The 27,444-nt window shown below is 49.4% G+C and overlaps 9 protein-coding genes across 9 annotated transcripts; 3 read left to right on the top strand and 6 right to left on the bottom strand.

The window, feature by feature from the left end:
- Nucleotides 1-66: 66 nt before the first annotated feature.
- STEHIDRAFT_136031 (uncharacterized protein) lies at nt 67-1,818 on the top strand (the record flags this gene model as incomplete). The annotated part of the gene is made up of 2 exons (XM_007298483.1): nt 67-340; nt 402-1,818. Exons 1-2 carry the CDS (start codon nt 273-275, stop codon nt 1,816-1,818), a joined length of 1,485 nt encoding a protein of 494 aa, XP_007298545.1. The 5' UTR covers nt 67-272.
- An 88-nt stretch (nt 1,819-1,906) lies between these two features.
- STEHIDRAFT_88619 (thiolase-like protein) lies at nt 1,907-4,402 on the bottom strand. Its single transcript, XM_007298168.1, has 12 exons — nt 4,128-4,402; nt 4,013-4,039; nt 3,909-3,948; nt 3,780-3,847; nt 3,374-3,713; nt 3,174-3,304; nt 2,835-3,098; nt 2,693-2,767; nt 2,526-2,622; nt 2,453-2,467; nt 2,230-2,386; nt 1,907-2,137 (listed from the first exon to the last, which is right to left on the bottom strand). The coding sequence occupies exons 1-12, from the start codon at nt 4,176-4,178 to the stop codon at nt 2,029-2,031; spliced, it is 1,374 nt and encodes a 457-aa protein (XP_007298230.1). The 5' UTR covers nt 4,179-4,402; the 3' UTR covers nt 1,907-2,028.
- Nucleotides 4,403-4,834: 432 nt separating this feature from the next.
- Nucleotides 4,835-6,300, bottom strand: STEHIDRAFT_46206 (uncharacterized protein; the record flags this gene model as incomplete). The annotated part of the gene is made up of 4 exons (XM_007297911.1): nt 4,835-4,882; nt 4,951-5,181; nt 5,240-6,137; nt 6,242-6,300. 4 exons carry the CDS (start codon nt 6,298-6,300, stop codon nt 4,835-4,837), a joined length of 1,236 nt encoding a protein of 411 aa, XP_007297973.1.
- A 431-nt stretch (nt 6,301-6,731) lies between these two features.
- Nucleotides 6,732-8,648, bottom strand: STEHIDRAFT_151280 (S-adenosyl-L-methionine-dependent methyltransferase; the record flags this gene model as incomplete). Its single annotated transcript, XM_007298482.1, has 7 exons — nt 6,732-7,055; nt 7,135-7,193; nt 7,407-7,505; nt 7,554-8,034; nt 8,101-8,328; nt 8,404-8,525; nt 8,603-8,648. 7 exons carry the CDS (start codon nt 8,646-8,648, stop codon nt 6,732-6,734), a joined length of 1,359 nt encoding a protein of 452 aa, XP_007298544.1.
- Nucleotides 8,649-8,834: 186 nt separating this feature from the next.
- On the top strand, nt 8,835-10,150 carry STEHIDRAFT_151279 (uncharacterized protein; the record flags this gene model as incomplete). The annotated part of the gene is made up of 4 exons (XM_007298481.1): nt 8,835-9,283; nt 9,358-9,599; nt 9,660-9,842; nt 9,897-10,150. The coding sequence occupies 4 exons, from the start codon at nt 8,835-8,837 to the stop codon at nt 10,148-10,150; spliced, it is 1,128 nt and encodes a 375-aa protein (XP_007298543.1).
- A 585-nt stretch (nt 10,151-10,735) lies between these two features.
- STEHIDRAFT_151278 (uncharacterized protein) lies at nt 10,736-13,307 on the top strand (the record flags this gene model as incomplete). The annotated part of the gene is made up of 7 exons (XM_007298480.1): nt 10,736-11,176; nt 11,242-11,425; nt 11,489-11,667; nt 11,741-11,829; nt 11,900-12,000; nt 12,061-12,485; nt 13,014-13,307. The coding sequence occupies 7 exons, from the start codon at nt 10,736-10,738 to the stop codon at nt 13,305-13,307; spliced, it is 1,713 nt and encodes a 570-aa protein (XP_007298542.1).
- Nucleotides 13,308-18,584: 5,277 nt separating this feature from the next.
- STEHIDRAFT_117024 (uncharacterized protein) lies at nt 18,585-19,797 on the bottom strand. Its single transcript, XM_007298479.1, has 6 exons — nt 19,703-19,797; nt 19,543-19,648; nt 19,288-19,459; nt 19,104-19,212; nt 18,962-19,045; nt 18,585-18,885 (listed from the first exon to the last, which is right to left on the bottom strand). Exons 1-6 carry the CDS (start codon nt 19,724-19,726, stop codon nt 18,595-18,597), a joined length of 786 nt encoding a protein of 261 aa, XP_007298541.1. The 5' UTR covers nt 19,727-19,797; the 3' UTR covers nt 18,585-18,594.
- Nucleotides 19,798-23,892: 4,095 nt separating this feature from the next.
- On the bottom strand, nt 23,893-24,800 carry STEHIDRAFT_164336 (uncharacterized protein; the record flags this gene model as incomplete). The annotated part of the gene is made up of 4 exons (XM_007298478.1): nt 23,893-24,325; nt 24,437-24,475; nt 24,532-24,600; nt 24,669-24,800. 4 exons carry the CDS (start codon nt 24,798-24,800, stop codon nt 24,089-24,091), a joined length of 477 nt encoding a protein of 158 aa, XP_007298540.1. The 3' UTR covers nt 23,893-24,088.
- A 482-nt stretch (nt 24,801-25,282) lies between these two features.
- On the bottom strand, nt 25,283-26,809 carry STEHIDRAFT_126852 (uncharacterized protein; the record flags this gene model as incomplete). The annotated part of the gene is made up of 4 exons (XM_007298477.1): nt 25,283-25,917; nt 25,980-26,219; nt 26,306-26,565; nt 26,637-26,809. 4 exons carry the CDS (start codon nt 26,807-26,809, stop codon nt 25,283-25,285), a joined length of 1,308 nt encoding a protein of 435 aa, XP_007298539.1.
- Nucleotides 26,810-27,444: the final 635 nt, after the last annotated feature.

Here is a 27,444-nt window from a genome sequence, read left to right as displayed (position 1 = left end):
AGTGTCCATGGAATTCCTTGCAGTATCGCTCTAGTAATTGACTTGTTATATGCGCTTCAAGAATTGTATACTGCAAGCCACGCAGGTTCCCCTGTGCCCAGGCAAAGCTCGGGATAGACTTCAGTGGGAAGAATCGACCGTCAACTGGACACAGCATTCGATTTCTCCTAAGTGACTACGGCCTTATCACTCTTGCTACTCTGCCAGAAATCTAAACCAAGAGTCTTGTACTACCAACGCAATAGACAGTCTTAGAGGCTGAGTACACCATCATGTCCGGGTCGAAGGTTGACACTCAGTCTTACATCCCGAGATTTGTCCTTCAAAAATGGACCACAGGGTGAGCTCGCTAATTTTAAACCTTCCGATAGACGTCTGAATTGCTCACCCATCCTACCTAGTAACTCTCAATTGGAGTTCCATGAACCTTCTCTCGAAAAACTTAAACGCAAACAGAACGAAGGTCGCCACAAACGTGCCTTTGCCTCCTTCGGACGCCGAAATATATTTCCCGATCTCAAAGGCGTTTCCCCTGGACATGGCGCAAATAGTCAGCACCAGGCGATGACCAACCTTGAGACAAAAGCCTCCGCAATCGTCGACGCCATCGAAGCTGCCGTCTCGTCCAACGAGAGTGCTGTATCTTTGACTCCGGAGCAGGTCGCTACAATACGACAGTTCTTGTTCGTGGCATCATATCGCAAACGAAGTCGATTCTCAACGGAGCTACACTCGGTATCGCTGGGGCGCCAAGTACAGCTGCAGGTTGATGAACATCTAGAAAAGTACAAAGAAGCAGACGCGCAGGAGGCCTTCTTTCACAATATGCTTCACATCATGGAAGACTCTCCCGAGGATTTGTTGCACGACAAAGCGATACTCCCCGTCGACCGTGCGCTTTATTTCCAAGATTGTCAGGAACGTCGACTCGCGATCTACGTCGCCCCGTTGCCACTTAGTTTCGTCTGCTCCGAGAATGGGTTTGGGTTTAGCGAAGAGGGTGTCCGTCTCTTCACGCCATGGTCGAACTTTCCATTCGGCGCGCTGTGGGCCAAAGAGTACTTCGAAGCATGCATTATCTTCCCCATGTCGCCCCGCATCCTTATTATGCTCCTCCCGCCAAGTTCACTCCAAAAACGAGGTGCTTCACTATCGTGTTACCTCGACATACCCACCATCGGCGATCTATGGCCCGAGTCCTACTTCTCCGACTTTCCAACCGCGCAATATCCTCATTTCATGCCCTCCGGAGGCTCAGTCTTAGACGACTCGAACAAAATCCGCCTCCGCCTCCAACCCCTTTCACCCATCCAACTCTCCCAAGTTAATGCCTACCTCATCGAACACTGCGAAGCGTCCACAAAAGTGGCCTACAAAGCTGCTCCAGACGTATACAGCGCGCTCCTTGCTATCAAGAACGATAAATCCCTCCCGCTAAATTTCCCTCGCACCGGTCGTCCAGACTTCGCGATGTTGAAGGACTACGGTAATACACAAGCCATGATGCGTCTCAAGGGCGGTGGTTTTACTATATTCTGGCGATGGATGAGACTTGCATTGCAGATGCTGTGGCCCTTCATCGTGTGGTACGGGGTGTACAGGGTAGCGGAGAGAGGATGCAGATCGTACTTCAGGCTATCCGTCTTCCAGGCGGGGTATTACGGACTGAGCTCGGCGGCGAAGCTCGTATGGGATTGGACCATAGGGATGATCGCGGGATGGTTTTCGTTAGGGTTATTATGGGGTCTCGTGAAGAAGGCGATGTGGTACATTCCATGGCTGCTCGGAGTTCTGGCGATTGTGGCGAAGTTCTTCTAGGGCATTCGACGTGTCGTGTATGGGGAGGACGGACAGTGCTTTTATTGTATATACATCTACGAATCTTAACGTGAGACTCGTCTTCTTGGAAAGCTTCCCTCTGAGAGAAGAAATTTATAGCATTGCAGAACAAGAGCAAAACATATACCACTTATTCGTACACGAACCCACGACTGAAGTACTCATACATATCAAGACCGGAGGCCCAGATCACAGCTTCGCAAACTCCAACACATGCTCACTTGAAGCCTGCGCCTTGACCTTATCCACATCCTTCCTCGTAATCGGCCTACACTCCTGCGCATGATTGTATCCCACCCTATCATTCCAGTGAAAGATGCTTCGCGTCAGTTACTTATTGCAAACCCACGGCTCGCGAAGAGCAGAAAATAAAGGAAATGAAGCACTTACCGATCTCTCCCATCCTGTCCACCTTCCTCGAAGAACTCTGGCCTTCTCAAGAGACTAACGACGACGGCTCCACCAAGTCCGACGTTATGTACCAGACCATATTTTCCTCGTTTGTCAGAAACGTCGAACAAGCCTGGTGCTTGCATCGGACCGGCCCCTATTGCCTCACATCATCAGAATTGTTCATCATGTCAGGGCAAGGACGAGAGGCAAGGATACACACAGTTACGGAGTTGCACTAGAAGAATGAAGGCTGGTTAATATAGAGGTGGTCAAGGTATAGTTGGAAGACATACTGGAGATGTAGAAATGCATGCCGAGTCCGGTTGCCCCCAATGGGTGACCCTTCGCTTCAAGGCCTCCGCTTGGGTTCACGACGTACTTGCCGCCGTACTGTGTGATGAAATGGCAAAGAAACATCAACAGGTCTCTATAGTAGCGGAATAGCTGAAGCAAGACATACAGTATTATCGCCGGCCTCGACGAGCTTGACGGCACCGTCGAGCGGGCAGAGCCCCAACGCCGGATAAGTTATGAGCTAGAATTTAAAAACACCATACCCATCAGTTTTCTCTCCAACATCAACGTCCCGGTTATCCACAAACCTCATTCGCCGCAAAACAGTCATGCAGCTCCACCACACCTACTTGATCCCTGCCCTGCCCTTCCGCAAAGCCCGCATCCTTGAACACCTTATCCGCGCACCTTTTCGACATGGCGTATCCCACGACATCCATCGCACTCCTTCCTTCGAAGGCTTCAGGCGAGTCCGTGGTCAGTGCCTGGGCTACGATCTCGATGGCTTGGTTCTCGAGATTGTGCGCATGGACGAAGGTTTCGGAGGCGACGATGCAGCATGCGGCGCCGTCCTGTGTGGCGGTGGCGAGTAGTCAAACTCCAGATCAGCAACGAGAAAACCATGTGCGTGGTAAGAAGAGACGCACGGAAGTGGGACTGCACATATACTTCGTGAGCTCCTTGGTGATCTTCGGCGCAGCGAGGACTTGTTCCTCCGTCCATCCATCCCTGAATTGCGAATAGGGATTCTTCACCGAATGCTTATGGTTCTTGGACGCTACGGCACAAAAAGTCAGCGCCATCTAATGGCTTGCTAGCAAACTCGTAAATATGAACGTCAACGCACCAATCTTCGCCAAAACCCTCTCATCCCCACCAAACCTCTCAAAATACTCCCTCGCCCCGTTCCCAAACATCCTCGGCGCCCCGGGGCCATGATTAACACCCCACACCTCCTCCGCCCTTTCACTCGCTTTATTCAGAGGCATAGTCGGGCTCTCCCTGTCCTTCCAGTTACTCCCAAGCGACCCACGCGCCATGCGCTCGAAGCCGAGCGCTAGGGTGCATTGAGCGAGGGATCCCCGGATGAGGTTGGCTGCGTTGTAGAGAGCGGTTGAGCCAGTCGAGCAGTTGTTGTTGACGTTGGTTATGGGGATTCCGGTTAGGCCGAGGTTGTATAGGGCGGCCTGGATAAGAATGTTGTTCGAATGAGTATGATGGCACTGTTATTTCACCAAGTATAAGAAGCATACTTGTCCGGTCGTCGAATCGCCGTAACAGTACCCGACGTAGGCATGTTCAACGTCCTCGTAGGTAATTCCTACAAAAATCCATATTTAATTAATACACTCTTCAGCTGAAGACAAGCGACGGTCACACACCTGCGTCAAGCAAGGCCTTCGTCGCTGCCTCCAAGCCCATCTATACGCGAACCGTGCACCTCAGAACCCCTATTTGAGCTGGAGAGGGAAAGACTGATACATACGTCGTTCGTCGACCTCAAACCTCTCGGCTATAGCGCACAGGGGAATACCATCCAGAAGTAAAACGTTGTCAGTATCATCCATTACACCAAGATAGGAGTCGGTGGTAAAACAGACCTTGATGAACGCCGTACATCCCGCCCCGATGATGAACACTCTCTCAGGCATAGTTCAGAGATACTCTGAGAATTCGAGGGAGTCTTATCCTTCAGATAGCCTTACAGTGGTGTACGTCGAACGTGTCCGAGTCGTTTGATGGATAGGTAGGACAGATTCTATAATAGCCTGCAACAAGGCCTGACGTGGGAAGTCCAAGGATAAATGTGGGGAAAGACAGCCTGGGAGTGCTGTACAAGCGCGGATTTAAACAGACGTGTATGTAGACAGAGAGCATGATTGCCTGCCGGCTATATATCTCTGTGAAGCCCGAGAGTGTTACGTTGTGTCCACAGGACCAGGATGCGGCTAACAGGAGGGGCAGTCTCATGTTCTCTCGATCTACGTACTGAACAGCAAGGGGTGGCGAGCACGGGTGGCACCATCCCTGTCCGCCCGAGTGACATTCATAACATTGGTCAGAAGAACAGCAGCAAATGTTCATTCGAGGCAACATAACGGACAGCTACGTATACGACGCCCAGGATCAATGGACTTGCACATAGAAGACGTGACATTCACGAGCATGCCATCTCGAAGCAGAGCAGTCTCGAAGGCATGGAACATACATGAACGCGAGAGACGAAGCAGGAGCATAACTTTTCACGACGGTAAAGCAACCAGTCCATATGCGAAAACAAAGAGGATAAACGGCCGACACAAGCTCTCTACTCGTCATCAGACTCTTCCTCAGACTCCTCCGCCTCATCAAGCCACTGAGGATTGAAATATTCACCCATGTCAGCTCTTTCGTATAATGAAAGTGATGGGGGGAAGTACGAACCTTCAGGAACGGCTCGCTCGCTTTCCTGACCCTCTTGCTCGTATCCTTGTCCACATACTTCTTACTGACATGGGTACCCCACTGCTTGATCACTTCCTCCTCGAGAACATCGACCTGGTAGAAGGCCATCAAGATTTTGGGAATGAGGGGGACGAGGTCAGGGTAAGTGACACCCGCAAGACGCTCAACACCTCCAAGGAGGGCCTTCTGGTGCTTCTCCGAGGTGATCATCTAGAGGAACGACGCATCAGTGGCCTGATAACGCCGATGAAAAGAGAAGTGAACGAACCTTGAGGAAGAGAGGATTGTACTTCGGGATCTGGACAAGGATATCCTCAGTGAAGAGAGCCTGAGCAAGAACCTGCACGGTTTTGTGCTTCTTCTCGATGCCCAAGTCCTGAGCCTTCTTGAAGACCTCAACCGGGGTCGGATCCTCAGTCTCCTCTGCCCAGCGACCGAGCTGAGAATACGGGCTATCATAATCCTCGTCGCTGCCGTCATCATCGCCACCAGCGGCGCTGATGGAGATCCCAGCCATAGCCCCCTGCATGGCGCTCATACGAGCCTTGACGGCCTCGGGTGACGTATCCGCCGACCAGTCCTCCTCAGCCAACTTCGTCTTGGTGCTCAGCTCCGCCGCCTCCGCCTTGATCCTCCTCGTCAACTCATCGTCGCTCCCCGCCTCGTCGCCCCCTGCCGCTCCGTTCTCCTCTCCTCCACCATTAGTCTCTGGTAGCGGACCCCCAGTCGAGGGCGCCTCAGCATGTCCACCGGCGCTCTTCTTCCCCTTCGACGCCTTCTTGGGCGGGTTCTTGAGAATATACGTGGTGAGCTTATGCCTCATATCCACCCCCGTCCTCTCCCCACAAGCCTTGCAATCCCTGATGATCATCTCATTCTTCGTCAAGATGAGGTCCGTCTCGGGATTCTTGCACGACCCACAGAGGACGAACTTCTCGATGAAACCGTCGAGGAGCTCGCGAAGGCGGGTCGCGTCGTGGGCGCCGTTGACGATGTACCGGTCATTCTTCTCGTCAATGGAGGTCTGCGCGCCGAGTTCGGAGCCGAAGAATTTGGTAGGGTAGGTCGGAGGGCGTGAGAGAGCGCGGGCGACGTCGGACATGTTGGGGATGACAGTTTTGATGCCGTTGCCTTTACCCTCGATTTTGGTCGTGAGGAGGGGCATGCTGTGGGGATGTCATAGCGTTTAGAAGAAATAAAATAACAGGGTCAGAATGATTTGAAACGAGGCTGAGGTTCAGCGAGCGGGAAAGAAGGAATGTGGGCACACCGGTAGCGGTAAAACTTGTCATCGACGTCACGACGAATGTTAACGATTCCTGCGGCCATGCTGGGCGAAGTTTAACGCTACAGCAACAAAACGATTATCATCAGATGGCTGGCCTCCACAGCAGATGTATCAAATCATACAAGACTGGAAGATATGTTGGGATGCAAAAAACGCTGTAACTCTGGAATATTGACTGGGGGTCGAAGCATGAATCTTCTGTCTCTACAGAAGATATCGGCTGAGGAATTGGCGGGGAGAGGGAAAGAAATCGTGGGCGACAGGTGATGCGCTGATTCTAAAGCAAGAAGGGCGTTCGGGAGAGATGATGGTCGTTCGCTCAAGACGCGCTCGCCCACTGCCCGACTCTTATACCCCACGGGCACCGGCTCCCGCCGAGCGTCTCCCACGACCGTGTACGCGATCGGGAATTTTTGCGGATTGGTGCCACAACCTATCCACGTCACTTGCCACACCCACTTCGCACGTTCGCTCATGCAAACAAAAAGTCTATAAGACGAGACACTACGAGGACGTTGACGGAGTTGCCTATAAGCCTGTATTTACTCTTCGTAGAAATACCCTCGGGCCATACGAATCCTTTCTCCTCTTCTGTCTTCTCCTCCGTGTCATTGGCCACACGCTCGAAGCAGAACAGTCGGAGCAATTCGGAGGGAGAAAAATATCGTAACTGAAGCGGATTGAGGACCTCAACCCCATTGGACCGTTCGCCGACACGTACGTCGGCGCCGTCGTTTCCACCGTACGCGTCATCTTGCCGCTGATCCTTCAGGAATATATCGAACGTCGCTGTGGTCTGTTATGATATATTAGGGTGATCCGGCCGAGAGAAGTGGGTGCAAATAGAGAAATGAAAAAAGGATTGTGAGGCTCACGTCGAGGCTTTCATTTTCTTGCAGGATGGACCCTGCGCGTTCCACGAGCTGCGTGTAACCTGAATGCCAAACATCAAATTAGCACAGGGTCATGGGTTGTATGGGTCGACCAAATATCGTCAAGACTCTGCCAATTGAAGTGCGTGGTGGAGAGACTGAACTCGCCGAGCGCACAGTTAGGAGTTCTCGAATATCAGAGCAAGGAACCAGCAGGAGCGCCATAGGCCACGAAACCTCGACGTCAGACGAATGAGCTTTTGAGCAGGTCATACGGCTAATCTTGAGGACCATGAGGCGCGGCTGTAGTGAGGATCGCACCACAAAACCAGGCGGAATAGCCACTCGTAAACCAATCTTAGCCGCCATGAGGACTAGAGTGAACCGACAATAGCGAGACAACAGGAGAACGGAACACTCACCTCTCGTGAAACAGCATGTCCTCCTCGCCTCAGGCAACACGACGTCAAATAACCTCCCCCACTTCCCCAATACCCTGTCCGAAACCATATGTGGATGCATCCACCTTTCCTTCCCGTCTTCACCAACAACCTTCTTCCACCTACTCTCTTTGGACCTATCGAGATATCGTCTGATCTCATCTACATTATTCTCCACACTCTCAACATCGAGACCGTTCCGAGGATCGACCCAGTCATAACCTCGACCCGGGATATGACGCCACACTCGGTCTTCGGGTGGTAGGGCGCATTCATTCGAGGTCGGATCTGAGGGGCGGGAAGATGGAGGAAGAGGAATGTTAAATGGCGTCTTCCTGGCCAGCATATAATACCTCAGCCTTGAGTTCGGTATCCCAAACTGAAGTGGCGTGAGCAATAGCTCGATGGTGTGGTACCCGAGGCTTTTCATAACTTCTATCAATATCTGCCGCGTGCTCGATGTCTACACGAGATGACGGCCATAAATACCAGACAAGGTAGACATAAAGATGAGTAGATGAAAACGTACCTCGAAGCCAGCGACATTCTCAATTAATACCCAGCCAGGCTCACGCCCCTTCTCCTTCAACCCCGGCAACAGAGTCCTCACGATCCAGAGGAACGACTCCGCCCTCGGATCATCTGCTCCCTTCGCTTGTGGATTAAGCACAGTGTATGGTTGGCATGATGGTGAAAGGAGCCAGAGGTCGGCAGCATACGCGGCCAAAATATCGGGCGTGAGGGTGGCGATGTCGACCTACTTTCAGATCCATGTTATGATCAGGCCTGAGGAAGGAGCGAGACATGCGGTGATGTGAAAGAGAGAATGAACCTTTCGTGCTAGTTTAGGTTCATGGTTGGAATTGTAGACTGAGCAGGCTAATTGATCCCAATCAAAGGCCTGGACGACTTCTCCTGAGACAGAGCTGCGCTCGAGAGCAAGATGGAGACCACCTGTAGGTTTAAAGTTATAAAGAATCCATCAATTAGAAATAATTTCTTGACAATACGAACCAAAAATGTGGACAGACCAATGCCGCTATAGAATTCTAGAGCTCTGATGCTCGAAGTAGACATGGCGGTCGAAGAGAGGAAACAGAGCCAGCTACTGTGGCCCAATTGTGAGAAACATCAGCGGACATTGTTTACGCCACTTCAACACGATTCGTAAATTCTTTCCTGGACGTGTCTCAGCTCGACCGTCACCTTTCAAAACTCAACGTCAACATCCAACGTTCAAGCTCAACTACGACCTTGCCCACTATGGACAGTAAATTTCTCGAGATTCCTTCAAGTGTAGATCCCAACTCAGAACCCGCTGCCCTCGAATTTCTCGAGATCCCTTCCAGTGTGGACCCGACTACTAGTACACGTATAAGGGTTGTCGAATACGACCATTACCCTTGTGATAGTCTCCATCTCGAGCAATCCAAACTGATCCATACAACAAATCACGTCGACGTTTATCGCGCTGTTGCTCGTAACCCCCCCTCCGATTGCGACGGTGATGTCGTCTACAAGGTTGCTTACGGCCCTGCTGTCCTAAAACTTCGTCACGAAGCTCAGATCTATCGCAAACTGTTCAGTGTACAAGGAACGAGAGTACCGATCTGTTACGGCTACTTCGAGGAGCACGACATGGGTTGCCTTGTACTAGAGTACTGTGGGGAGCCTCGTCCAGAATATTTCGACGATCTTCCACCAGAAGCAAAGTGCGTCTTATTCATCTCATTCAGTATTCCCCGTCACCCACTAATCTCATCGTGCGAATCTAATTCTTGTTTAGGGAGGAAGTCATTGATGCCTTCTGGGCTGTCCACGAGCTAGGCGTCGACCATGGTTGTCCTTCCCGACGTCATATCGTATATAAAGATAATAAAGGATATCTCATCAATTTCGAACACGCCTCCGACGCCCATAAATGCACTGCTGAGCGCCCTCCACTGAATTCCATTGCCCAATCGCTATCCGAGTTTCCGTGCGAAGAGTTGTGGCACATGCTGACCGATCTTGGGCTATGGCGTCCAGGTATGATGTGTCCTATCCTTCTGCCATCGACCATGCTGATACTCGGGATGGAATTATCAGCCACCATATTTTTCGCTGGAGACTATTACCCGGTTACCATCATGCATAACGCCGAAGACCTCATCAAACAAGCCCCTGATTACTGGACTAGAGAGCAGGCAAGGCGCGAAGTCCGGAAGGTTGCAATGGAGTATACCAAACGCTGGCTGCCCGGAACTTACGAAAGGATTTATGCAAAATCAGGTCAGTGCTTGTTGCTCCTCATGCGACCGTCACTTGCTTCACTTTCACCAATAGGTGTCACCGTCGCGCCTCCGGAGGACAATATGAAAGTTGCGGAAAGGTCCGAACAATCTCAAGTGGCTGACTCGCAACCCTCGTCCGATTCCCAGTCTGTGGCCCGAGTGACTCGCTCGAAGAGCAAACTGAAGAACGAAACTGGACATATTAAATCCTCCGAGGTGGAGACTTCCGGAGCCACTTCTGGGATTGGCAGCGACACACGGCGGCGTGCCAGATCGAAGCCTGTCCCTGTCGTTTGGAACTACTGATCTCGTTTTGGCTTCTTTGTCCTTTGTCTACACAGCAACCTAGGACCTTCCTCTCCTGCCCTGGCTTCCTTTGTGATCGTTATCTCTAGCACAGCATCGTTCCTGTCCTCTTCCTATGTTGTATCTACCTCCCAATGTGTAGTGCTCCTGTTTCGACTGCACTGTGGCTTTGTTTGTTTGTTTTCAGCTACAGTAACCTTGATGCTTTGCGGTTACTGCCGAAAGAATCTTATCGTTGTTGCCTGTCACTGTCCACGTCGCCTGTGATGAGTGCTGATAGCAGAGAAGCACTATTGTGTCCGTACGGCCCATGCGCCTCGCTTGTTGTATAGTCCCTTTGATTATTCCGGCCAAAGTAAGCAAGTTCTTTGTTCCCCATATAATATGTGCTGCCGCTTATGCCTGATAGGATATACTATCATCGCCATGACATTGTCCGCATACCTTTTGTCACCGAAAAAGGTAAAATGAAAACAGTATATATAGAGCTGAGTGCGGCGCCTTTCACAAGTCGTAATCAGTCCATCGCCTACGTTTTGACAACTCATTTTCTTTCTCCACTCTCTGTATCTTCCATTGGTGATCATGACAGCTCCACTTCCACAATTTACGGATCGAGATGATGCTATCCAGGATTCCGAGGGCAGCTCGAGTCCGCTCCAGGCTCCCCTAACTGATCCCGGGTCACAGTGTCACTCCAACTCACACGAACGACCAGCGGTGACCACCAGGAAGAGGAAACGGGATGGCACAGCTACGACTCCGCCACCGCGGCGGTCGACCGGGCCTCCGCGTCCATTCAATCACATCCCTAAAGAGATCTTCCTTGAAGTCGTTCACCATTTGCAGCCTATCGATCTTCTTCAGCTTGCGCGCACCTCCAAGCAGTTCAGGGCAATATTATTATCGCATTCCACCGCCTTGGACTGGGATGTGGCCTACGAGAATATCGGTGCGCCACCTTTTCCGCGCGATGTTTCAGCACCTGCATGGACATACTTCCTCTTTGACCACAACAAGTGCGATGTATGTTATCATTCTCTACGCTTTCCAATGTGTTCTGACCTGCGGTGTGCACGTTCCGAATCTAGTTCTGCGACAAAACTGCCAATAATACGGGTTTCATTGCTCTCGATTTTGTTTCGTCGCTCAGGATGTGTCATCGAGCGTCGCTGTGTCCCTCAGCGGCCGATGAAGTACTCACCAGCGATGATGCACTTCGGATTCTGACAGGTCTCGATCCGATCCTGCTTAGTTGCATTCCCGCTATACCGAGTCTGTGATGTTCAATATATTGTTCCATCAGGCACGTCTTACTCAATTCCCACCTTTTCATAGAGCGCATAGTGGAACTCAGACACAATAAGGATGCAGACCTTTTTTGGAAGCGTCAAGTCGAGGCTGCCAAATACAAGGTCGAACAAATTATCGCTGCTGTCAGCGACCCGGCGCATGTGCAGAACGTATTGCAGGAATTCATAATGGCCGAAACCAAGAGGTTGGAAGAGAAAGAGCCTGTGGGTTAATATCTTGTTTAGAGTCCGCGCTCGCTTGACATTCTGACCTGGATTGCGACACTACTATCTATAGGACGATGAACTATACGAACATTGGTTTCAATCCGTCAAAGCCGCTCGTTCTGAGAAACGCGAAGCCAACAAAATAGACCGTCAAGCTCAGTAAGATCTTTTTCGACTGCCTGACCATCGCCATACTTCTTCACTACTTCACTCACCTTCCGCTTCGCAGAATTAAGGCCCGATGCCTCGAAATGGGATATACCGAAGCAGACTTTAAGAAGATCAATACTCATAAAGAAGTCCGTAACGAAAAACCATTAACTGAGCGAGGTCAGTATCAACTGCATAATGGAGACGTCTAAGTGCTTACCGGTGATGATGGGTTGATAGTTTGGGAACGAGTCAAGGCTATTATTGAGCCTCTTCTCGCCCAGCATAAGGCTGAAAGGCTACGGATAGAGCGTGTGGGACGATTTATAGATCGCCTCCGCCTCCTTGAAGAGGTCTGTGTAGACCTCATCGAATGGCTCGATATTCCTGGATTCCCAGAACCTACAGGTTACCGTGGTCCTCTGGCAGACAATCTAGATGAAGCTATTACCAAGCCCCTCACCGACCGAAGTCGCAATCACTCTTGGCATCTCTACCTTCCGGACCATCGTGACATCCTAGAGCAGCTCCCCGCGCTTCAGTCGCTTATTCTTGCAGATGACGATAGCTCCGACTCGACTATGCAGCAAAGGATGCGTGCCATCCTTTCCGAACGCTTCTACGATCATGAGGAGACAGAGCAACAATGGCTTCCTAAACATTGGGTAGCGGTGTGGGAACGTATCATTATTTCTTCGATTCCCTCAGAATACTCGGATCAGATGCCCTTCGGGGGGCACTCACATGAGGGCCTCTTGCGTTCTCAACTGGCTCCAGTTGTTTTTCGCTGCCGTGGCCCGGATTGTCGGAGCTCTCACTATCCCCTCCTTGGCTCTGCGATTATTACTCATAGGTGTCGAGATGGTATGATATTCTCCTATGATGGTGATGTCGATCAAATTATTCCACGTCCGACCCCCGAGCTATCGATAGATCGTGTTGGCTGTGAAGTGGCACTTCGCTTGGCTTGGCTACAGGATCCTCAGTGCTCCCCCTTGTCCGTTACGGTGGCTGCAATGGATCGTGTCGACGCTCGATTTGTTTGCATGGATTGCCCATTGCTGCCTAATTCACGCGGCCGATTCAGAAAACCACAGGGGCGAGACACTATGTCATGGAGAGAATGCGTAAGTCCAGTGTAACTCTATCTTCTTGCACTTCGTGCTAATGGTTCAACATGCAACTTTTTTAAGATTGAGCACACCTGGCGCCAACACAGTATGGCACTGCCTTCGAATAACGATGAACAGCCCTCTCCTTCGAGAGCACATGCGACACCTCAATCGAATATCCCGAACTTCCAACTCCTCAATACTTCCGAAGAATTCCAGGCCAAACTCTTGGATAGAGAAACATCGGTGCGGTACCATCGAGACAAGGGGAGGGACTGGGGATGCGAACTCTGTATTGCGCATCTTACGCGACATCGGTCCTTCACGAATTGGTTTACGCGAGAGGAGGTCTGCGCACACGTCGTCGATGCGTGAGTGCTCGCCTCTCTATTATTGAATTCACAGAGCTAATGACGCAAGTCTTTCGAACATAATGCACCGTCATTTCAGTCATCACGTCGCGGAATCGGCGCTTCTTGAAGGAGTCCATTACTTTTTTAATACACGTGCGATGACCGCGTTCAGATGGTTCCCTTTTCACGGAAGACACAAAATGGATGAGTGAAGTCCGTTTCACCGCGTTCTCGTTGACCCTTCTATGACTTGGTTCATTTTTTCTGTTCAATTTCTATGTCAACATTGCACAACCTACTATGGAACATATGCCGTATGCCTTCTCTCCCTCTCAACTTACGAACTTGCTATGTACTCCTTTTATTGATGACATCGTCCGAACACTCTCGAGCATGACCCCTTCTCTCTATGTCGGGTTTCAAAAAAATACTATTGTCATATACTTCTCCTATCCGTCTCACCCTACGACAGAGGACAACATCGTGACAGAGCCTATCCCTCCATCCGATGAACTCGGATGAAAATCTGCTTGACTGATTTCTGCCGTGACAGAGACGCCGAGATTGCTGTCCAGTTGTCTGATGGATACTGGGTGGTCCGTCGAGGTTCGGTTCTGGTGCCTTGAACTTGCCTCGATATCTGCAGGAAAAGGATATGTTGAGGCGCTGACTGAGCTTCCGATACTGACAAAAATAATGATGATAGTGGGGTATATGCCCTGGTCATGACAAAATGCGCATGGCTCAGCAATTATTGTAGTGCAATTTTCGTCGAATATTGCGTACAGATAGGTGAGCAAGTATGTTGTTCGTTATGTCTCCGACGGTTCCGACTTGCAATCGAAATAAAGAGCATATACTGGAGGATATCTGCAAAGGACCAGAGCATTAGTGTACAGTACCTTGCGCGTAATATATATATGCTGTGGGTGGGGAGGTCTTACTACGAATATTGAGTATAGCAACCCTGATTCAATCAGCAGAACCATGATCTGCCCAACATGGGCGGCCTTGTTGCTTAAGAACTTCTTTCTGAGGAACCGACGATATTTCCTGATCATCAAAATGCCGAAGAAGCGAGGGTGAGTTACATGATCCGGCAGAAAGCGGAGACAACGGTGTGCGTACCAAAGATAAAGGCCGATGATGGACGTGGTCAGGACATTTGTGGCAAAGGATATAGCATAGGTCAAAATCTGGATAATCGAAAGTGCCTCCACCATTCGACTTCTCCCTACAGTATTGTCCCCGGCCAGCGTAATGGAGAGCATAGCTCTCAAGCCGATGGTAGTGCAAGCCGATGCTAAAGCATAAATATATGGGTCACAAGAGACGCGTAGAAACCATGATGATGTCCTCGGCCACGTACCTGTAGACAGACCCAATGATGCTACCGAAGAGGTGAGAATTCTGGGATATTCGCGCTTGCTTATTACCCACACCCGCCACACGAGTACTGCATCGGCAATAACGTTCTAACAATGCAAGAGGTCAGATAATTAATTATAAGGGACGATATTTGAGATTATGCACATTGAGTTCGACGATTGCATGTGTCATGTCTAACCATACGTTGATACGCGCATCGTCTTGCTCCTTTAGTCTCGCGATCATCAATGCCAAAGATATACTCCAATCCGCTGTCGACAGAGCAAACATCGTCCAAATTGACATCGCCAGGACGAGATTGGTACGATTAGACAAGCCACGCTTACTATATCGTGATAAGAGAACTTGACGGAGGATGCTTAGAAGTAATGAGGGACTAACACCAAAAGGGCGCTGGCGATTAAGACCGACATAGCGAAGATACCTTGATGAAGTCTTAGTGAAATGTTTGAGAGTATGTTTTACTAGTATGCTTACCGTAGACCGGAGATTGGGCGACGACGACCACTACGGAAGAAATAATGGATATTTTGACCATCAGAGCTCAGCCTCGAAAGCGAGACCAGTAGGACGAGGTGACCCGGCTGCGTGTAAAATCGCGGGGACGTGTCAGCTATGCGGAGATACTTATACACATGGTGAAAGTCCTTTAGAATGTTGAGAATGCTGATGCGAAACGGCGTCCTGAGCGGGATTCTCCACCCGTGGAGATTGCAGCTCTATATAGTATACACTTGTGTGAACTCGAGTCGAACACAAGTTGATACGTGGGATATCCCGCGTTGACCGGATCAAGGGAGAGGGTAGCGTGTCGAGATGTTGCTTCGGTACTCTAGTGGATATACCTCAAACTCCAAGTACATTTTGCACATCATTTACTGTACCATTTCGATCGGATGCCATGAGATTTCTCGTGTGACACGACTTTGAAAATCCGAAAAAGCGAAAGAAAATTATTGCGATACTCAGACCTTATGCCATGAGGGGTCTGTGACGTGTGACCATGGCATCCGATCGAAATGGTACAGTACTCTGACTAGACGCTCGAGTATGAGTTTCAATGACCACGCCACGCCAGTGGCATCGTTGCTATCGAGTGGTGAGCATGTACGAAATGTACCTGGTGACGGAGTGTTGATGGTTGTGATGGTTTTCTGTGAAGGGCTAAGAATTACGATTGTGGCTGCGCGGATAGCATCTCTAGCATAAGTAGGACTCGGACCTCGCCAATGAAATGACTTGGAGAGCTTACAAAAAACGGGAGTGACGGTAGGTACATACTAACACTGACTCTTGCATAAATAATCTTGCGAGAGTGCGAACTACGAAGTGCACACGCATGAGGAAACATACGGAAGACAATAAACAGAACTGGGATCAGCAGAGTTGATCAGCTTTGTCCAGTCGGCAGTCGCACTCCGCTCGGACGATGCCGACGGAGTCCTTTGGTGAATAGATCACATCGTCCTGAGTTCTCCAGCCTTTTTCTCTTACTCGACACGTAGGATGGACGCACTGCACTGTCCTCATCGAGGTTGTGTCCTTTGAGCTACGCTAATCTGCGCTGTAAGCATCAGCCCCACCCGTAAGGATATCATATAGAGTAAGTAATTCCAAGCGACTGAAAGCAAGTAAACCATGCTATCCCATATCTCAACTATTCACGGCATCGACATTACTACTCAAATTCAGATCGAAGGATAAGTGAAGTGACTACACTAACAAGGTGAAAATCCTTCCCTATGTGTCCACCCATACAATTGAAGACAGCATGGAACTGGAGCCGATTATCTCATTCGACGAACGGTATCGAGAATTAGCTTGACAGCGACTTGTCGCTATGCTTGTCGTAGGGTTCACATCTTCTACTGAGAATCGTACGCTGGGTATACCTTTCGTGGTAGGCGCCTGGGATTCTTGATCTGAGGCGGACACCCTTGAGCTTCCGGCCACTCCTTGAGCACTGACAATAATAATAATTATCGTTGGATATACTCCCTATTTTACGAATTTCATATGAGCAGATAGACACAGTGATAAGTGTGAATTAGTAGACAGGATAAACAAAGGTACATACAGAGACATGAGCAAGCATACTGTTGGCGACATCTCCCACAATGCCGTCGGAAACCACAGAGCATGCAATGTTCGATATCTAAAATAGACGTACATCAGTCTCAGATTAACCATCAAGGCAATTTCTTGTGTCATCTGAGATGTGAAAAATATCACCATGTAGAGGGAGTACAGCAGTCCCGACTCGATCAACAATATCAGGATTCGTCCAACATGGACAACCTTATCGCTCAAGACCCTTCTCCTCAAGATCTGTCGATACTTCCTAACATCAGAATCTCGATGTGAGTTTAGCCAGAGCTAAGAAAATAGTTAGACACACCAGACATAGAGTGCCACGACGGAGGTAGAGATGATATTGGTCATGAGCGACATCACAGATGTCGAGATCTGGACATGCTGAAGTGCATGTACTATGGGACTATGGGTATCCTTTGGTCCCTGCGTGATAGAGAGTGTAAGCCTCAACCCAATAGTGGTGCAAGCCGATGCTTGAAGGTCAATACACACAACCACAGTATAAGCATGATATTCGTGAGCAATTTCTTAGAACGCTGGACATACCCGCGGTCAGAGCCAAGGACGCTATCGACGTAGCGACAAGTTTCGAGTACTCGTGTCTGCTCATCGCTACTACTCTCCACACAAGGACGGCATCCGCGATCACCGTCTAGCCCATAATAAGCACGGTACACGTAACACCATACATCAAAAAGAAATTTTGAGTTCGCATGCGCACATTTATTTGGACAATCGCATTGATATTATTTGCCCATATATTCAACCGTGTATGAGACGCATCCCCCGCCGTGACCTTGGCTATTAAAAAAGCCAGGGAGATCCCCCAGTCTGTTGTTGCCAGAACAAACATAATCCACACCGCCGCCATCAGGATGAGATTCGCACGAGTGCCTAAGCCACGTTTGCTGTATCTCCACATTAATAGTGCTGACAGGAAGGATAAAATTCAGGCATGTAAGACGGACATCAAAAGTGCGCTGGTAATTGGGACGATCAGAACGAATATCCCTGAGAGTATATGGAAACATATGAGCAGTAATAATCATACTTCATGGTCAGTGTATTGTGGACGGAGTACTAACGCACCATAAATCAAAGATTCACCCACGACAGTAGCTACCGAGAAAACGAGAGATTTTGTGCTGGTGGTCATCTGAGTACAGATACGATGGGTCCCACTATCGAGGAAGTGAGTCTCGCATGAATAGAAATTCTGAAACATCAAGTATGGACGTACGCTGATACTTATATGTCATACTAACAAGGCAGTACCAGAACAGGTTGATCTTCGGCCGATCTACACAGCAACTTTAATGATCTTCACTAGGAAATTGGATTGATATCTCTGAAACAAGAGTATTACGGAGGGAGTCCATCGTCGTCAATGTCACAGCATGCTACTCGCAATCATATTCCACTGCTAGCCGCGTGATCGTGATCTACATCGCAAAGATGCAGATTGGACAAAGTCTCGATATCGACTGTCCTGGCAGAGAGACACTACTTATTAGTCCTGTTGCTACACTGGAGACGCACCGTGATTGATTGCTCTCCGATCATGGAATAATCGGACGCGGGTTATCTGCCGCTGTTAACTTTATGGCCATGTTGGCAGTCCTGGTATTGTTATATCAGTCGTGCGGGATCTGAATACTACGGGATCATGGAGGTTCTGTCGGAACGGACGTGGACCGTGATCGTGGTCAACGAGTGAGTATCATCAATGCTGCAGCCAAGTCCTGTAACCGTGATACTTTCAGAGGAACAACGCTGCGAATGAGACGAAGAATCTGATACTGTTTTGGGGGCTACAACTAAGATCATTATTCTCGAAAGGAAGTAAGACACAGATAGACTATACGCGAGTTGTTTTCGAGCCGCCGAAGCTCATAAAGAGAGTAGCACAGGAAGAAGGCGAAAGATGCCCTGCACATCTCCCGCTCCCTGATGAGCATCACCTTTGATTCTTGCATTGACTGCTGTGTAGGGGGCTGTGTGAAGTCCGCGGCGGACGGGACGGAATCAACACAGACACTCTGATTGACCGTGAACTGTGAGCTGTGGACGGTGCCCTGCAAGCTGACCACAATTATAATGACGGTCGGATAAATTCCCTGGCCGTAGCAAGAACGACGAACATGAGCCAGAACCTCACGAAATGAGGCGCTATATGAAAAAGGGAATACTCACTGAAAGGTGCGCGAGAACGCTGCCAGTGATGTCTTCTACGGTCCCGATGGTCACCTTGAGAAAACGGCCTACAAAAGTCATGGTCTATTTACCCAGATATTACTTCAGACGCATACTGTGGTCGCAGGAAGGATAAACAAACCACAAAGAGAGAATACAACAAGCCAGATTCCGCAAATAACACGAGAACGCGTCCCATCTTGGTGTCCTTGTCATGCTTCAACATATTACGAACGAATCGACGATACTTCCTGATGAAATATGACTCCAGCATGAGTTTATCATGGTGGCAAATGGGTCGCCAAAAGAAGATCAGAAACACGCACCATACATAGATCCCAACCGCCGAGGTAGAAAGCAGATTGGTTATCAGTGAGATGCCAACCGTCGCGACCTGGACGACAGTGAGGGCATGGTATGTGGGAGTTTCCGTGAGGGTGATTCCTCCCGAAAGAAAGGACACAGTAATGCGTAATGCAATTGTGGTACACACCGATGCTATGATAAGAGAGATATTACAACGGCAATATTGTTAGCAAAGTGCCAGTGTCACTCCGACGAATCAGGAAAAGAATTCGCACCCCCAGTCAAGAATAGAGAGAACATAGCTACTATGATCAACCAATGCAACTCATCTGCACACAGTATTTCAACTCTCCAGACAAGGACAGCATCTGCGATGAAAGTCTGGCGCTCAGTGAGTATGCTGCCCCTGTTCACTACGGGTCAGAGAAAACGCACATTGATAGTCACAATTGCGCTCATAATGTTCGACCAAATGCGCGAGCGATCCTCAACAGCTTCGTGTTTCACCTTAGAGAGAAGAAAGATGAGGGAAACACTCCAGTATGCTGTCGACACGAGAAACATAGTCAATATAGAGAGAATGCGCGCTTGCATTAGAAGGGACATCGACACTGGAAGAATTACCACAAATGCCCCTAAAACAACGAGCAGATACAGTCAGTTCCAGAAAGAGTACGTCCTACTCGTGAAGGTAGGTTGCTATCTTACCATAAATTAGGGATTGGCATACAACAATGACCACCGAGCCGAGAACATCTCTCGAGCTACCGTCGACTGATACAGTGTTCGACATGGCGAGTTGATAGGAAGGAAAGAAGGAATTGTATTCAGGATACCCAATGGGTCCATGATATAGATAAACGAGTAGAAGACCCGGGAAATAGATCAACGATTAGACCTATTCCAATATATACTCGTCCGGGAGATAAAGCTTCAGTATACAGCAGAGTACTATGAAGGTCCTCACCAGACAAAATTATTCGCATGAGAACAGTGGTTTCCGGACCGGTTTTTAATCAAATCGGGACGTTCTCACACTTTTGACAGAAACCGAACCATCATTTCCATATTCAACTCGTTCTTGATGCCAAAACTGGTTTTCATTGTCAGAACTCGTTCTCGTTTTCAAAACTCATTTATACTACTAAAACTCCCAGTTTGAAAGGCCATACAGGGATGGAGAGTGCCCGACTTGACACGTTGAACGTCCTATCTTCAACACCAAGGTCTGTCTGTGGGAGACTAGTGCCCAATGGGGCCACCAGTGTTCCATATTGGGCATCAAAGGTGCCGGTTGCCGGGGCCACATCTTGTCCTGTAGCCACTGTGGCGCATGTATTGCCCGTGTATGGCTTTAAAGCGTAAGGCACTCCACTGAATATCAGTTCTACATGCCAATTGATGCAAAGAGAGTGTGCAAGACTTTAGGACCCCGCAGACATACCCTCGCCAGTCGGGGAAAGAATTGCCCGCTATAGGCCTATAGACGGACTTTTCGGACTCCAGAGGTGCGGCACTTCAGGTGTACTTCAGGTGGCGAAGGTGTCTATAAGTACCCAACAGGAGAGCCTGTTGCAGCCGTGGAGGCGCATCAACTAATAAAGACGAGAGTTTCAGGCGACTCAATGCTGGAGGCAGGATATTGGCCACCAGGACATTATTATTTTTCTTTTCTTTTCTTTTGCATCTCCTGGGGTCGGCTGGCGTGAGGGTCCCTTTCGGAGATGCAACTGCCCATTTTGCATCTCACCGCACACTGATCGGCCGGCGAGACGATTCCCAACAAATTCTGAGGTCGAGAACGAGTTTGAAAACGAGTTTGAGTTCCGAATCGAATTTTGTGTGGGAAAACACCCGCCAATGAGGTAGGTCTACCAAATAGGGTGAGTATCGGGTGCCAAAATGGCATATCGCACGCGAGATATTTTGTCCGCCTGGGACCTTGAAAGAGTACTCACCAAACAGTGGCTAAGATTACACATTAGGGGTTTTCAAACCTCAGCTTTCGACGCAGCTTTCAGCGTAGCTTTCGACTCTGCTTTCCGCTTTCGTGGCGGGACTGCCGCGCGTCGGACTCCGAAATTGAGACCCTCGTCTAGGGTTGGGTCTCGCCACTTGATGTCTTTTGGCTGATCATGATGTGTATTGCACTGCACTCCTTATTTAAGCTCGCCTTCTCTTGCTCAGAATAAAATTGGTGGAAATATAATTACACAATCTAAGACCTGCTCGAAATGTTTCGAACAATTTGGCGGCTCTACTAAGTCTACAAGTAACTTAATAACTGATTGTAATGCTCTTCGGACGCCACAATCATCAGCTACCATGTTACTTATACTCATGCAACACCGGTGTATGTGCTCCGAATGCACGTTTTATGCTTATTATAGAGAGCCACATTATATATGTCCTCTAAAACCCCCCTTTGAACTTAGAATTGCACATCTTGGACAATTACCGAGCTGTCCATAGGATGGGTAGCTGTGCGCCACACATGCTCCCTCAAGCTCATGTCTTCCAGTGTGTCGCTTGTACTGTCACATATAAGATTGAATGGAGAGCTCACAGGGTTTAAGAATACTGGGAAAAGCAAGTCATAACAGAGCCCCAATAAACGGTCCATGCATGCAGCACAGAGTCAGATAGGGTTGCCACATTTCCAAGTTGGACACATAGCTGCAGATGATGCACAGAGGAAGGAAGCTTTCTACTCGGATTTTCAACGCACTGTGTACTTAATTATCAGTGAGGTACGTCAAGATCTTCAGAGAATCCAGTCTGAGCACTTCAGAAATCTATTCTTGCAAAGGTAACACTTCGGCAAGTCTTAAATGTTGTCAGCTATACCTTGAGTGGCGAGACCCAACCCTAGACGAGGGTCTCAATTTCGGAGTCCGACGCGCGGCAGTCCCGCCACGAAAGCGGAAAGCATAGTCGAAAGCTACGCTGAAAGCTGCGTCGAAAGCTGAGGTTTGAAAACCCCTAATAATTGTCTAGATGCACAATAAGACGGAGCAGATGGCAGCCAGGGGTAGTGTTCTACAAGGAGTCCAACCGCGGGTGTCAGAGACGCACCCGCACCCCCAAACCAGACACGTGGGCTATTTTCGAGGATATAGCTAATGTATTTCCAAGGGGGTACTCACAAGACGAACAGACTGTCATGACGCTAATGGAGGGTGGGAAATACTATGCCTGACCCAGTAGTGCAAATCTTACAGTAGTGCAAATTCCGACTTTGCACCTCGAGGTCCTTTCTGTTTGTCTTTAAAATATTCTACAGGTTGCAGATACTGGATGGGATTGTTCCTGGGTACTTTGTTTGACGAATGTCACGCATGAACCGCCAAAATACTCGATAATGTCGAAAATTTGCACTTCGGACTCGCGACGCGCGTCGGAATGCTTCCGGCCCGCCAAAAGTGCAAATTTGCATTACAGGGTGCAGGCACTCGTCGTCGCGCTCGACGTTGACAACCACATTCGCCCTTTCAAAAAATGCTGATAAAATCGTAGTACATAGCTGAGATGTATTTGCATATGGCTGGGTAAAAAGATAGCTCATACAATGCACGATGATTGTGCACAATGCCTTGATTTGCCGAATTTGCAGAACTGGGTCAGACATAGTAAGTGGAGTGGCGGGAAACCCTGAAAGCACGCTCCACAGATTCTGGCACATTCCTGACTTCACATTGAGTACGGAGCAGCGCACGGGAAACTTACACTCCTACATCAGAAAAATGGCGCATATCGTGTTGCAAGGAAATGATGCACCGCCATTTCTCCAAGCAAACAACATCCTCGGATCGGCGAACTCGTCCACAAGCCATGTTGATGCTATCTCAGTGTCCAGACGTCCAAGTGCGGAACGGTAGGGACCAGAACCGGCAAGCAGGACCGCCCCGTAGTATCGAGGCTGAAGATGATCATGGTGTGATCACGAATCTGCCACGAGTGACGATGTTGTGATGACCGCTCGGTGGTGCAACAGAAACAGAAAAAAAAAGGAAAAGAAGATCAATCGGTGTAACGACCGATGGTGATTCTGCGAAAGTGGGGAACCCAACGTAAAGCGCGTTAATGGAGACATATTCAGTCCTGGTGGACATCCGGAAGACCAAATATACAACCGGGTTGCTCGAGGTCTCCTGGAGTCCTTCCTGGAATGCTTCTAGAGTCCTTCCTAGAAGGCTAGGACACTTTTACAGCCTAGAATGGAGCTTCCAGGAGCTCTTATTTTGAACTTTGAACGACCCTAATGGTGAGCTTCCGTCCATGCGGCCAAAACAGCTGTGGCGTATGGGTAATGCCTGCCATCGAAAATTCGACGAACCACCGTAGCCGAATGTGCACTGTACGAATGGCTCGCCGGAGGGCTTGCTTGACTATGAAAGCTTTTCACTTTTGGATGTGAATAACTGGAGCCTGGGGGTCTGGACACCCCGCAACGGCGAAATTTCGGCGCCAATAGGCTGTCTCACCCCACCGACTACCTGATGAATCCCCAGGAGACCAAGGCAACTCTTCAGACAGTCGCCCGTTCCTTGTAAGATAGTCTAATATTGTCTACTAAGTGAGGAGGTTAGATTAGTATCGACTCCAAGATTTATGTATGCACTCACGAAACATAGCATCTTTGTGTCCGTTCTACACCGGAGGCGTCGACAGCAAAACGTCATATATAATAAGAGAAGAAATAAGTTCACGCCACCTTCTGAATCTTACAACACCGCTGCACAGATATATCTGTCTGTTCGTTTCGTAGCTGACAAACTCGCGGCTAAGCCTTCCCGCTCTGATCACCATCCCTTGTCTGACTTAGTCCGTCTTGACCTTCTTCGCCCCTACCCTGTCTTCTGCATCCTCTTCGTATCCTTTATCTTCTCCGTCGGCCAGCGGACCCACCCCATCCTCGTCCTCGACATCCTCTTCCCTTGCTCTTTTGAGACCAGACGTCATCGACCCAGTAACAGAGCTCGCGAGTGTCGGAGCTGGTTCGTCGTCCTCGCCGTCGCCATCTTCCTCGTTATAGTCTTCTTCCTCTTCCTCATCAGCCTGAAAGAAAACGTTGTGCGGTTAGATTCGAGACACGATGTATACAGCTGGGCCTTGAACGGGGAAGGGAAAGACGCAAAGGGGATAGATGCATGAAACAATGAGACTAACCCCGCCGCCACCCAGCAGGAGTGCAGTCAAGTTGTGCCTCTGAAAGACACAGATCATCAGTAGGTCTTTGAGCGTGAAGGAGGATATATACGTACTTTTCCAGCTTCGGCATCGTCCTCGTCATCATCTTCCTCGAACCCTCCTCCCTCTTCATCCTCCTCATTCTACACCGTCGAGAACCAAGTAAACGTCAGCCCGGTTTCCTTCTGAAGAATCGAGAGATAAGACGCACCTCGATATCATACTCGTCACTCTCTTCCCCTTCATCCACTGGCTCGTGCTCAGCATGCACCACCGGCACAGGCTCCGGAATCTCCTCCTCCTCTTCTACTTCAGCAGGTGGTTGTTCCGAATCGATAGCCATGGTATAACGTGTACAATGGTAGTATGCTCGAGCAAGCACGAGATCAGATGAAAGGTCGAGGCAGAAGTTGAAGAGCAAGTCGTACACGAGCAAAGTTGATAGCTGTGTGGGTAGTGCGATACGAACGTGTGTCCTGTCGCTCTTTTCTGTGGGAATCAACACCAGAAATCCTAAAGGGGAGGGTGAGACAAGTATACTACACGTCAAGAATAGGTTATGGCTTGATGCGCTGGCTGGGAGCTAGAGCGAGGAGGGAGAGCGGATGTCCGCAGAGAAGGGCCATGTTCGGTTGAGGTGACATCAGAGCAGGAAACGAACTGGGTGGCACCCCGAGCTATGTTGTGGCCCAAAACCATTCCAGCACCGTCATTTCTCACAGAAAGTATCACTATCATTGTCCACCACACGACGGAGTGAATCACATAGCTCATTTATTTATGTACGAAATATTCTACGAGACGAAGCGTAGATCGACTCTGCGCCTATTCAGCTACTTCTCCTCTCGAACCAGGCGGACCGATACGAACAATCAACGACAAATCACCATACAGGCCACTGAGCGAAGCCTGATTACCATACGCAATGCACTGCGACCCATGGGTGTTCATATTCGTCCACGGTGAGGTGACCCACCGCACATGCTCTTCCACATCCGAATCTTTCCTCCTCTGACGAACAGAATGGCCAATGACGGTACCACCTGCCCACCTTGAAAGAAGTATATCCGAGACCCAGTCATCATCAACGTCAACCTCTTCGGGAGGTTCGACATATTCGGGACACATGATGGTGTATCCCTCTTCCATGTAGATGACCATGAGAAACGGATCGAGCCCGTTTGAACGTAGGGCGTAAAGGAGATCGGCGTCGCTGCCCTTCATGACGTTGAGAACGGAAGCGATTGCCTTCGAGTCCGAACGCTCGTTGACAGAGTATTGGTACCGGAGCCCGAAACCGAGGGTACCACCATTCGGAAGGAAGGCAGGGTCATCGAGGAGAGTCGAAAGTTTCTGCAAGAGAGGGTTTTGCTCGATGGGCTGGACGATCTTGGAATGCCTAAGAACTCCGACATCTTGATCGGCATAATAGAGGTTGTAAGTGAGAGTGACGCGATAGCCTGTAAGAGTATACTTATCAGCATGGAATATCGCGATGAAGGGAGAGAGAGAAGAGGCGAACCATTAGTAACTTCATAGACTTCATGCTCGACATCGCCAAAGAAACAGGCATAGGCCACGTGCGGTTCTTCCTTCGCTCCCAACCACTGGCTAAAGTCGAGACACACTTCCGTATCCATGTTTCGCGGACGCAGTACGAGCTCGCCACCTTCGTGTTGAGTCGGGAACGCGACCACAAGGGACCCAAACATGTTCGACGCGCGCGGCGTATCTTGATGGGGTTTGAAGAAAGAACCTGGTCCTGTTAGGAGGTATTGACAGGTAGTATTGAGGGGTAGTATTGAGTGAGCGGGAACATGAGTCAGAGCGTGCAGTAGTAGTACGAACCATAGATGTTCAACTTGTACAGCTCAGCTCTGACAGGCCGTGATCCATCCTTTGCGGCAAGAATATCTCCACACGCCACTCGAACGAGTCCGGATTGGATTGGATCATAATGACAAGCGAAATCACAGCGATCGAGCTTTCGGGCTTTCCGGTACGTCTCGTCCAGCACGTCTTCATGGTTGCGCCCGAATGTCGCAGCGGCGCAGATTTGAGAAAGATGCACGAGTTGGTCCTCTGTTGCGTTGGCAAGATCGATACGCCTGTATATATCCATAACATGGGTTCAGAGAGGTCAGGTATGGACAAGATGGAGAGGTTGAAATATACCCACCACGCGTCGGGACCTTGGGCATAGAACAGGGTGGACTCAGTAGGAGTGAGGGGCATAGTTCCGCTGGTGAAGGACGGTCGAGCCTCTAGGATAGCCTTAATCTCCCCAAGAGTCTCTTCATGAGTTGTAGCCAATTTGGGAGAGGGAGGAGTGGTGTCAGAGCTGTCAGACATCGTGATATGTTTACGACGAGGAGATGGTCCTCCAGGAGGCGGTTGGCCCAGGTATATATAACTTTCGTGGATATTACGCCACCCGAACCACCAGAAAATGACCGAAGGCTCTGTGATATATCATACTGACTCGTATGAGAACGTCCACATTAGCGAGCTCGAATAGCACATCAATGAATTGTCAAGGCAGTCTATTTTACGAAAACCTCAGGGAACGATGCAAGTTGGGGCGACCAGCGAGTATATCAGACCTCAGGCCCGGGAGTCCTCCCACCAACCTCCCACTCGAGTCACCAGAAGTCTATAAGCCTGTAGGTCCATAGGGGTCCGTGTTGTAGATGACGCTTCCGCTTCCTCGGCTCATGAACATTTGCGTACAGCAAGCGAAACATGAGGCTGGTCGACTACAGAAAATAAAGCATCCGAAAGTGAAGGCAAGTCAGGAAGAAAACGAGGTCTGAAAACGGGACCGTTCGACTCGGCGTTCGCCGAGGAATATTTACGGCCTATTTTTCCAGCACCTCGGCGGACCACTTCGTGGATATAGCAATGTGTTCCACTCCTAACAATGGCTCACTAGTAAAGATGACATTCCATTGCGCCTGTTTGGCAAGAAAATAAACAGTTTTGTGAAA

This window comes from Stereum hirsutum (assembly GCF_000264905.1).
Source record: "Stereum hirsutum FP-91666 SS1 unplaced genomic scaffold STEHIscaffold_1, whole genome shotgun sequence".
Taxonomy (NCBI): Eukaryota; Fungi; Basidiomycota; class Agaricomycetes; order Russulales; family Stereaceae; genus Stereum; species Stereum hirsutum.
The sequence above is the reverse complement of the archived record's forward strand: the minus strand, read 5'-3'. Positions and strand labels throughout refer to the sequence as shown.